This window comes from Bactrocera latifrons, unplaced genomic scaffold (genome assembly GCF_001853355.1).
Source record: "Bactrocera latifrons isolate USDA-ARS-PBARC rearing strain unplaced genomic scaffold, ASM185335v1 scaffold_23, whole genome shotgun sequence".
Classification (NCBI taxonomy): domain Eukaryota; kingdom Metazoa; phylum Arthropoda; class Insecta; order Diptera; family Tephritidae; genus Bactrocera; species Bactrocera latifrons.
Window position 1 is genome coordinate 600,035 of NW_017535852.1, and position 11,370 is coordinate 611,404.

Genomic DNA, 11,370 nt, shown 5'->3' on the forward strand with positions numbered 1-11,370 from the left:
TCAGAAATAAATCTTCAACTTCTAATTAGGATTTTCGGATTCAACATAATTTTTTCATTTCTTAATCACATATTTTTTGATTGTAAAACATTTCATTCATCTTGATTTAATATTAAAAAGCTAATTTTGAACTTTTTATCTAAATTTTGGGTTTCAAAATTAAATTTCTAACATATAATTCCGATTTTGGGACTCAAGATTAGTAATTTAGAGTACAAAATCTAAAAAAAAAAAAAATTTCATTCTCCATCCTTTTGGCATTCAAAATTAAAATTTCAATATTTAAAAAAAAAAAAAATTCTAACATTTATTTCCGTTTTTGGGATTCAAAATAATATTTCCAATTTTTGGTCGAAAATTTTATAATCAAAAAATGTTTCATTCATCATTATTTTGATATTCAAAATTAAATTTCCAACTTCTAATTCCAAGTTTTCATTTGAAAAACGAATTGTGAACTTTTAATCTACAAAAAATATAGATTTGGGCCACACAGGTCTGTTCGTCTCATTGAAGGCATGCGATAAAAAATTTCCATAAAATTCAGTGCAGACAAAACATTGATTAGCATGTCATGCTCATCTATTATCATCTCAAAACAACATGCATTAACGTTAAGCGCGCAAAATCTTGACAAATTTCTCACCTAGATTAGTCTTAGTCTAAAATAAGGCAGACTCATATGCACGCATACCTGCTGTGTATGAGTGCATACTTCATAATGTATAGCAGAAAAAACCGTTTTTTAAGTGACGTTTACGAAATGCACTTAAATCTTAAAAAGTATGCAAACATTTCCTTTCACATTCAACTGCACGCGTCCATATCTCTGCTCTCCACTCAAGCATACTCGATGGCATGGACACTGCAGAAATGCAGATATACATACATACAAACATATGTTATGCTCCGTGATTGATATACCTGTTACTTAAGCATAAATACGTCAAGTATGTAGTTGTTGGTTTTTTCGGCCAAATCTTTGCTACCTTTTCCACTTAAGTACATATAGACAGACATACGTAGAAATTGTAACAAACGAGTGGTTACATACTAACAATATATAAACATATATACTCGTCTATATCCATGTACATATCTACTTCATATATACGAACATGTAAGCATTTGCTGGTATCAACATATATTTGTATGTGTGTGCATGTGTTACATACTACTTATGTGCCAGCTGATGTTAAGATGCCCACATGTACTAACTAACATCTTTTCAGTCTGCTAACTTTTGACACATTGCTACTAACTAATGCTCGTAAATTAGACTAGCAAAAGAAAGCAACACTTACCAACAATTCGCTAATTAATTTCTTTACTATTTTGTTTTTGCAAATGCTTTCGTCGAATAACAACAGTCATCGGGAGCAGGAGCAACGCAATGCCGAAGATGTGCTCTTCGATATGTTCTACAATGAGGAGACCGGTCTTATATCGATGGGTAAATTTTTGGCCGCTCTCAAGACGACCGGCATTAGGCGCAGCGATCCACGCATACGCGAATTGATGGAGAATTTGAAGAAGGTGCATAAATTGTCGAATTATGAGACTGGTTCGTCGGCGGAAACGCAAAATTTGAATCGTGAAACATTTAAAGCGTAAGTAATATATTGAATAATAACCAAAAAAAAAAAATATATATATATATATATAATAAATAGAAATCGTTGTGGATTTGTATTTAACCACCAATCACCTGCATAGCTCCAACAGAAGCGTTAAAATCCTCCAGGGTTCCCAATGCTCTATTTTGAATGCCTGATTATGAGTATTCATACATTGACAACCTCTAGAGACTCGAAACCGTCGATTATGTTGCCCAAGCGCTTTAGATCGCCTATTAGATGTTCCTTGCTTCCATTAATATCATAGATCATCTGTATAGCTCCCCCGAGTACGCTACAATTCTCTAGTGAGGTTCTATACTACGCATTTGTAAAACCGAAAGGAATTGCGAACTTTTTCCTCCCATAATATGTATCATGCTGAAGGGGGATTTTCTGGCTCAGAAGCATTTTATTTTACAGCACACTGTACGGTATTTTGGATTTTATTGGAGAACTGTAGAAACAAGCGTCCAAAGTACAGTTGAGAGCTTTTATGTCTAGTCCTATCAAGCCAAAATGAAATAGTTTGTATCTTTAAGGGCCCTTAAATTACCATTCCATAATTTTGTAAGATTCCATACACCTTAAACAGCTCTCTTCCTGCCCGTAGAAGCACAATTTTTAAGCCAAACCTTTGAAAGTCGAAGACGTCTTACTAGTTTTTCGAAAACTCTTTGTATAGCAGATCTGCTATCGGAGTGGATGCATATCTCCTTAAAAAAGTCACACCTCGTTGAAGTACAAGCTGTAACTTGTACTTGGAAGACACTGCAATGGTCTGGAAGTTTTAAACAAGAGTTGATTGAGTGCTCCCTGCAGAAGACCCCCTCAAACCTTCCACTTGAGTTTCGATCCATCCATGAAAAAGGTAAAAGCGCGTCTTCTGCAGCTATTTCACCTTATCCACATACCGCTCGAAGTTATCAAGGAGGCAATCGAACTGCGAGAGGATTTCGGAATGCCCTACTCTGAGACTTAATATGTCCGGCTTTCCGGAGTCCCGGATTATACGTTTTTTCCAGCTGTTTAGAGAGTGTGCCTTTGTCAAGTGCCGTCCACCAGGCCAATACATTGTGCTTAACTACGGTTTCTTAAAGCCAAAGCACATATTTTGGTAATGGATCCCACCACATCCCGATAGCTGCTTTACAGCAATAGAGAGCAAACAGTGCCTTCTTCACCTTTTCCTCAACATTCGATTCCACGATAGCTTTTTGCAAGAAATGAGGCCCAAGTAGACAACAGAGTGAAGTCGAGAGCAAGAAGGGGTGTCTGCATAGCTATGTTCTAACTGCAAGATTTCATGCCTACTCGTAAATAATGCCAATTCAGTTTTATGCGAATTGACAGCTAAACCGATCCTATCGTCTTGCTACCACAATAAGGTAACCTTTCGTTAACTCATAGACGGCATCCAGGAATTTTACTTTAACCGTTAGAGCAACATCCACTATGTAGGCTATCACCCGACAGCCTCGTTGCTCGAGTCCTTTCAATAGCTCATTTACCACTAAGACCCGGAGTAATGGAGACAGAACCGAACGCTGCGTGGTGACTCTATTGATCTTTCGTAGTGCAAGCGCACTGCCTCACTCTACCACGACGGTTCTGTAGCAGAGAAGACCATATATGAGATGCTTGAGGTTCGCTTCAATCTCAAAACTATACAGAGCACTAATGAGCACTCCCTTACATTCTCGAGAAATTATCGTTGTTTAATATTTTAGAAACGATTTTTTGTATTCTCTCAACTCTATTTTTCTATTTCTCTCTCTCTCTCTCTCTCTTTACAGCGTTGTGGCACAGAACATCGTCTTGATCGCTAAGGCTTTCCGTCAACAATTCATCATACCCGATTTTGTGAGCTTCGTTAAGGATGTCGAGGATATCTATTGGAAATGTAAGACGAACGCCGATGGCGCCGTCGCCAATTACATACCGCAATTGGCACGCTACAGTTCCGATTCGTGGGGTGTTAGCATCTGTACGATCGACGGGCAACGCTATTCCATTGGCGATGTGGATATACCGTTCACTTTGCAGAGTTGCAGGTAAATTTGTCAAAAGAAATGAATGAGAACGGGGGAAAAAAAATCACAAATTGTGTTTCGAAAACAATCACATACATACAATCATCTGTATGTGTGTGTGTGTGTGAGCACGTGTTGCTCATTGCGCTTCATACACATAACCAGTTCAACGCTACGGTACAGCTTCAGCAAGCGGACAATGACGCGCAACGGAACATGTTTGGCGCAGTGTGACCGGTACTTCCCGGTGTTGGATGATAATGCGCGAAGCATGCACTGCCCGCTGACCGACATGCATAATTGCCTACGAGTACCGGCCGACGTACATACTCATAAATATACACTTCATTTGTAAATGTTCCACAAATTAATTACACTTCTTTCAGAGCGCGCTCGCTACCCAGCTTGGCGTGAGCGTGTTGTTGTGCGCGTATTCCAAGTAATCAAGTGATAAATTGCCTTTTTATTATGGTTGTCTATTGGACAGCGTGTCCATCGTGGACTAAAGCCACTACACGCGGCGTTGAGTGTGCGGCTCTACGGACGTTGGCTTGAAATTTCTTATGACCACCTGCATAGTTACACTGCGGCCGCCGGTGTGCCTGGTAGTCCATGTTATTGTCGTCGCCATTGTGAATCATCTACATATCTATGTTCTACCTTCACGAGGCTGCCTCACTCATTTTGTGTTGTTTGTGTTTGTTTGTTGCATTGTTCAAAAAAAAAAAAAAGATGAGAGAGAATGTAAAGGTTCGTAATTGTTTCAATCGATTTAAATCACTGCACAATTTGTGTTTCCAGCAAACCGTTGACGTACGCCATCGCCTTGGAGAAGCTGGGACCGAAGGTGGTGCATTCGTATGTGGGCCAAGAGCCAAGTGGTCGCAATTTCAACGAATTGGTGTTGGATCATAACAGTAAGTGTGCGGAAGTCTCTAGAGTGGGATCTAAAAAGAAAAACTGGAACATTTCTCATGCAAATTGTTTTATTGATTTGTTTTTGTTATTCATTTCGATTTCATTTCACTTTAGACAAGCCACACAACCCCATGATCAATGCGGGCGCCATTTTAACCTGTTCACTGCTGCAGGCTTTGATCAAACCCGATATGACGGCAGCTGAGAAATTCGATTACACACTGCAGTGGTTCAAACGCCTGTCGGGCGGGGAGAATATCGGTTTTAATAATGCCGTGTTCCTGTCGGAACGCGAGGCAGCCGATCGTAATTATGCTTTGGGCTTTTATATGCGGGAGAATAAATGCTATCCGAAGCGCACGAATCTCAAAGAGGTCATGGACTTCTACTTCCAGGTGAGTGCGTGTATTAGAAAAAAATGAAAAAAATTTTTTTGGGTTCGAAGCTTATCAGTTTCAAAAAAATTAAAAATAAAAAAAAAATAATGTCGAACCCTGAACTTTCGGGATTGTCAAAAATTTTAGAATGGTTTCGGGAGTGAGTTTCTAAGGCTTAAAAAATTATTTGTTTAAATTTTTTTATTTATAAAAACAAACGTTTTTATAAAAGTTTTTAATACAAAAATTATTTTTATTTTTGTTATTTTGAAATAAAACATATTTCGAGATTTCTAAAAGTTTTGTGTTTAAAGCTCATTTCTTTCATAAAAATCAATTCTTGAAATTGCAATAAAAAAATTTCGAATCCCGAATTTTCGGGATTGTTGAAAATTTGGAAGTGGTTTCGGGATTGAATTTCTAGGTTACAAAAACTTTTTTATAGCTTATTTTTATAAATAAAAATTTTCAATTCAAAATTTAAATTTTTTAATAGTTTAAACTGAAATATATTTTGGAATTTCCCAAAAGAAAATTTTGTATTTAAAGTTTCATAAAAATCAAATTCTTGAAATTGCAATAAAAAAATTTCGAATCCCGAATTTTCGGGATTGTTCCAAAAGAAAATTTTGTATTTAAAGTTTCATAAAAATCAAATTCTTGAAATTGCAAAAAAAAAAATTTCGAATCCCGAATTGTCGGTGTTGTTAAAAACTTGCTAGTGGTTTAGGGACTGAGTTTCCAGAAAAAAAATATGGATTTCCTACTGAAACTTTTATTCGTTAACTCAAAAATAAATGCTATTAATTGCGCTTTTTAATCCCGAAATTTCGAAATTTTATATTTCGGGATTGCACTCGGGATTGAAATCTATTAATTTTTCGTTTGATTTTTTAGCCAATTTGCAAATCTAATAGGTTCATTCATTCACGATTGCAGTTCTCGAAATGCTAACTTTCGGGATTGGAATCTATTAATTTTTGGGATTTCATTTCGACCTATTTTAAAATTAGAACTCTTCTCTTTTTCACATTTATTTGATTTAATTTCAATAAAATTTTCATTTTCTTTCCCCACAGTGCTGCTCCATGGAGACCACCTGTGAAGCCATGTCCGTAATTGCCGCAACACTGGCTAATGGTGGCATTTGTCCCACTACCGAAGAGAAGGTATTGCGTCCCGAAGTCGTACGTGATGTACTCTCCATAATGCATTCGTGCGGCACCTATGACTACTCCGGTCAGTTCGCCTTCAAAGTTGGCTTACCAGCCAAATCGGGTGTCTCCGGTGGCATGATGTTGGTCATACCAAATGTGATGGGCATATTCACATGGTCACCACCGCTCGACAAATTGGGAAATAGTGTGCGTGGTGTGCAATTCTGTGAAGAATTGGTGAGCGCCTTCAATTTCCATCGCTATGATAATCTCAAACATGCATCGGATAAGAAGGATCCACGTAAACATCGTTACGAGACCAAAGGACTGTCAATTGTGAATTTGCTCTTCTCAGCGGCCAGCGGTGATGTGACGGCATTGAGACGTCATCGACTCTCCGGCATGGATATCACATTGGCCGATTATGATGGTCGTACGGCGCTACATTTAGCCGCCTCCGAAGGTCATTTGGACTGTGTGAAATTTTTATTGGAGCACTGTCAAGTGCCACATAATCCAAAGGATCGTTGGGGTAATTTACCGGTTGATGAAGCGGAAAATTTCGGACATCATGTTATTGTGGATTACCTGAAAGAGTGGGCAGAGAAGGCGGAAGCAGCCGAAGCGCACACACCCGAAGCGGTTATTAAGAATACCGAAGCGGATGAGGTGAGATTTTTTTAGAGCGGCGGTTTTTTGATAGCTAAGGTTGAGTACACATTGGATTGGGGAAGATTTTTTGAATGTAAGATGTGGTTCGATCTAACTTAATTGTGGGTGATGGCAGCTCTTTATATCCTTAGAAGTAAATTTCAGAGAAAATTTTCCCAAACAAATTTAAAGCTTGCTAACTTTTGTCATGACACTGAAGCTGAAAATAATTACTTTAGATTGATAGCTAGCTTTCCGACCAAATTTTGGTTTTCTGACAATAATTAATCAAGAATTTGTGCATGTCAAACCACAGTTTTGAAATGAAAGAAATCTGCTTTCAGTTACTTTCATTATCTAATATTTATATCTCAGCTGACATAAGCATAACGGGCTTATATTCAGGAAGGCCTTTTCCTATATATTTTTATACCAGGCCGTGTACCATGTGATGTACTTTTGCAGGAATTGAAAAATTGCTACAAATCTCCGAAGAAATTATTCAGATGAGATAACTATAGCATAAAGCTGCCATACAAAGAGACCGATCCAACGATCTACGACAGCCGGTTCTACGCGCCGGAATTGACCCGGATTTTATCCGGCCAAGTGTTGTTATTTCGGCGATCTAATCCCGTTTGGATCGGTAAGTGTTAACATCTGTTGTTACCGATCCCACTTAAGTCGATGTATGAAAAGCTTTTATATTTAACAAGCAATCTTTACGAAATTTTGTATAGATTATTATCTTAGGCATAGCTCAATCTCTCAAAATATTATTGAAATCGGACCATTATAGCATATGGCTGCCATTTATATCCCTTTATGGTTCATTGCACCTGTGAATGGCATTATATCTTCGTTTTCGTCGAAGGTATCGTTTTCTCTTCTTACTTTACCTAAAGATCACGTAAGTTCTCTTGTAAAATATGGCTTCACCTTGTATGGAAGCCCTTGGTGAATTCACTACTCTTCTTCATTCCTTTAATTTTCGAATCCAATCGCCACTCCGATCCACTGTGTTCTTAGCATAAGTTTCAGAACTGTTTTATTGTTGTTTTAGTTTCGAATTAAGCTCTTCGTTTTATGTAAGTTCTCGTTTTATATATACCGTTGTTTGATTGAAATATTTACCATTTGCCGTTTATAGGAAATAATTACTTCCAATCAGAGCATTAGCTCCGACTACGACCGCAGCGCCACTGCTAGTCCCATACCGTCGGATACAGGCAGCAGCAGCGGTATTGATGATAATACCAAACCTGGTTTCTAAACTCAACATATGTACATCACGCACACCACACACACACACATACACACCTATAGACTTAGAACCCATCAATTCGCATCACAAATACCTAATACATACACATACTTAAGACAATGATTTGAAATGATTCCTGGAGAATCTCTTACGAAACGTAAGCCTATATACCAAAAAACAAAAAGAAAAACAGAAAAAGCTTCGAAGTCCATTCGGCAGACACTGCAAATCTTCTACGCTGTATTATGTATATTTTAAAATAATTCATTTATTTACTATACTTAATTTTAGTTTAGTACTTTAGTTGTAGTTTTAGGTCCTCAGCATCTCACAACTACATGAATGGAGACGAAGCGTTTTCGATTACTTAGCTGTTAAAATGGCATAAATGTTTGTTTGTAGCAAATAAGTACAGATTTGTGTTAAAATATTGACCCATAAGTATTTACATGCATAATGCTTTTAGTCTATTCACATAGTCACAATATTATGAGTGCTTCGGAAGTGATTATTGAGTGGCAAATTGAGTTGCACTCGATTATGAGCAATTTTAGAGCGCGAGTTGTGCGAATATGCATCGAAAAATGTATGTTTGGAAGTAATTGTAGACAGTTTTTGACCATACTTTAAAAGAAAGAAAGTTCTTAAATATTTGTATCACACTTTTGTTAAAATATGTGAAAATTACTTAGTTTTTATGTCAGTAACAACGATAGACTATCTTGATGTTTGACAAATACTAAATACATTAGTGAAGAGACGGCTAAAGTTTCCTATAAATTATAGTTGAAAAATATTCATATGTACCATACTTAAAAAAAAAAAACAAAACAAAAAAAAAATAACTGGGACGAAAAATATAGTTGAAAAAAATTAAAAAAACAAACTACAAAAATTTTCAGAAATAATTTTAAAAATATTTTCAAAAATAATTTACAAAATTCAAACTCCTTAAAGGAAGAAACTGTTGGATTCTGTGGTTTCAAAATTGTAGACGAATGTAAAAAGTGTTTTCAAACCAAAAACTGAAATTAGAAAGGAAAAATTTAAGTTGAAAAAATGTATACCGTGCACATGTTAAACTCGTTAAAAATAAAAAAAAAATTATAATTTTGGGTATTAAATTATTTGAAATATTTTTATATCAAAATGATAATATAAATAAAAATAACAATAAATTATACAAATAAAGATTAATAAAATAAAAACATAATTTAAAAATATTATCTTTAATTTTTTGCAACAAAAAAGTTTTTTTCTGCTAATTGTAAGGAAAATATTTCAGCAATTAAAAAGACTCACATTTTTTAAAAATTTTAAGATGCAGTAAAAAATATTTAGAAAAACAAAATTTATTCAAATAATTAAAAAACTTAATTTTTAAATTTAATTTCACTTAAAAACATTTATTATTGAATAAATGAATTGTTGCTAATAATTAAATAATTTGTTAATTAATTTTTTAATTTAGTTAATATATTTTATATTTTTTTAACTAATAAAAATATTTGATTTTAATACAATAAATTTTTATTCAAAAATTATATTTTTTACTTAGCATTTGTTAAAATAAAAAATGTTTCGTTAAAATATTTTGATTAATTGAATTATTTTTTTTTTATTTTCTTTAAAAATTTTTATATTTAAATCTTTCAAAAATTTCAAAACGTAGAAAGAATTTTTTTTTGAAAATGAATTAAATAAATAAATAATTTAATTAAAATTTATTCCAATAAAAAATCTTCTAACTATAAAATTTCAGATCGTCGGAAAAAAATATTTGAAAACTAGTGCATCTTTTTTAATTAATTAAAATAATAAATTTTTTTTTATTTAATTATTAACTGTTGATTAAACAATTTATTTTTGAATCCTTCAAAATTAAAAAAATTTTTGAAATTTGATATTAAAATTTTAATTAAAAATTTTTATTTTTGAATTTTTTTAAAAAAGTTTCAAAACATACATTTTTTTATTATTTCTTATTATTTTAAAACGAAATTTCTTCCAAAAAAAAAAAAAATTTTTTTGGTTTAAAATTTCAAAAAGGAGAAAAAAATTTGAAAAATAATTTTTTTGATTAATTAAATCATTTAATTATTAACATTTAATTAAATTATTTTATTTTTAAATTAAATTTTTATTTTTCATTAAAGCAATTTATAAATTGAAAATTTAATTAATTTTCTAAATTAAAATTTTAAAATTACATTTAAGTTTTTAAATTATGAATTAATTAGTTAATTTTAATTAATGACTTGTCTCAATAGCAAATAAAAATTTAATAACCAAAATTAATTATAATTTTTTTAATTAAATAAAAATAATAAAAAAAATATTAAATGAATAAAATAAAATACATAAAATTATACTGCACCACTCAACATGTTGTACGGTTACAAAAAAGTAATTACAAAGTAATCGCAAAATTTTGTTTTTAATTGCATGATTGGTATACAAAACCTCAGCTACTGTAACTTTTTAAATAAGAAAACAACATAACTTTAAAAAGTTCAAAAAATATGCGTCACTTAAAATAATCACTTGAATTTAAAAACTAATTAAATTTGATTTGATTGCACTTAAACATCATACATTTTTTAAATTAAATTTTATTTTAGTATAAAAATTAATTAAAATTATGTTGCTGTTGTTAATTAAAATTAAAATTAAATTTAATTAAATCCTTTTAATTAAAAATCAAAGAGAAATTAAATTTTAATTAATAATTTAATTTTAATTATAAAAAAAAGTTCAATTAAAAAATTCCTAAAACCACATTACTCCACAAAAACACACAACAAAACACACTTGCGATTGACAACGTTGACACCTAAACAAACTACTAAATGACTAAATGACAATAATAATTGACTTGCTGCATTTTATGTGAAGTAAAATGTGCATTTTCTTAAAGAAAAACTAAACTGAAAAAATAAATAAAAATTATGTACCATTTAAAAAGAATATTTGAGTACTTATGACAGTTTTAGTTAAAATCAACGCACAGCTGCTTTTATGCCAATGATTTTTTAATTATGTTTTTACTTTGCAGTTTTGCATTAAGAAATGATGATTTCAAAAGCAATGAATGCAAAAGTAATGATTTAGAAAAAATTATGCATGCAAAACGTTTGATTACACACTCAAGCCATTTTAAGCCATTTGAAAGGAAATTGTATATTTGTCAATTATATAGAGCCCGTAACTAAATGTCCAAGTACCAAAACGTTTATAACTTATCAAAATCAAGAAAAAGAACTTAAGAAATATATATGTATATGTACTTATTTATGTATAAATGTGTTTTGTAATGACATCAGTTTGTAAACTTTTAGAAGATAAGTTTCCAAA

At 32.7% G+C, this 11,370-nt stretch overlaps 1 protein-coding gene across 4 annotated transcripts in view; it reads left to right on the forward strand.

The window, feature by feature from the left end:
* The window catches only part of LOC108968822 (glutaminase liver isoform, mitochondrial), a 61,931-nt gene extending 53,737 nt beyond the window's left edge, over window positions 1-8,194 (forward strand). For all 4 annotated transcript variants that reach the window (XM_018933111.1, XM_018933113.1, XM_018933114.1 and 1 more), the window contains 6 exons: window positions 1,371-1,610; window positions 3,413-3,670; window positions 4,451-4,566; window positions 4,682-4,962; window positions 6,024-6,770; window positions 7,903-8,194. In XM_018933111.1, coding sequence (XP_018788656.1) covers window positions 1,371-1,610; window positions 3,413-3,670; window positions 4,451-4,566; window positions 4,682-4,962; window positions 6,024-6,770; window positions 7,903-8,025 — 1,765 coding nt within the window. In that variant the 3' untranslated portion in view covers window positions 8,026-8,194. The remainder of the gene's footprint in view (window positions 1-1,370; window positions 1,611-3,412; window positions 3,671-4,450; window positions 4,567-4,681; window positions 4,963-6,023; window positions 6,771-7,902) is intronic.
* The last annotated feature ends 3,176 nt before the right edge of the window (window positions 8,195-11,370 follow it).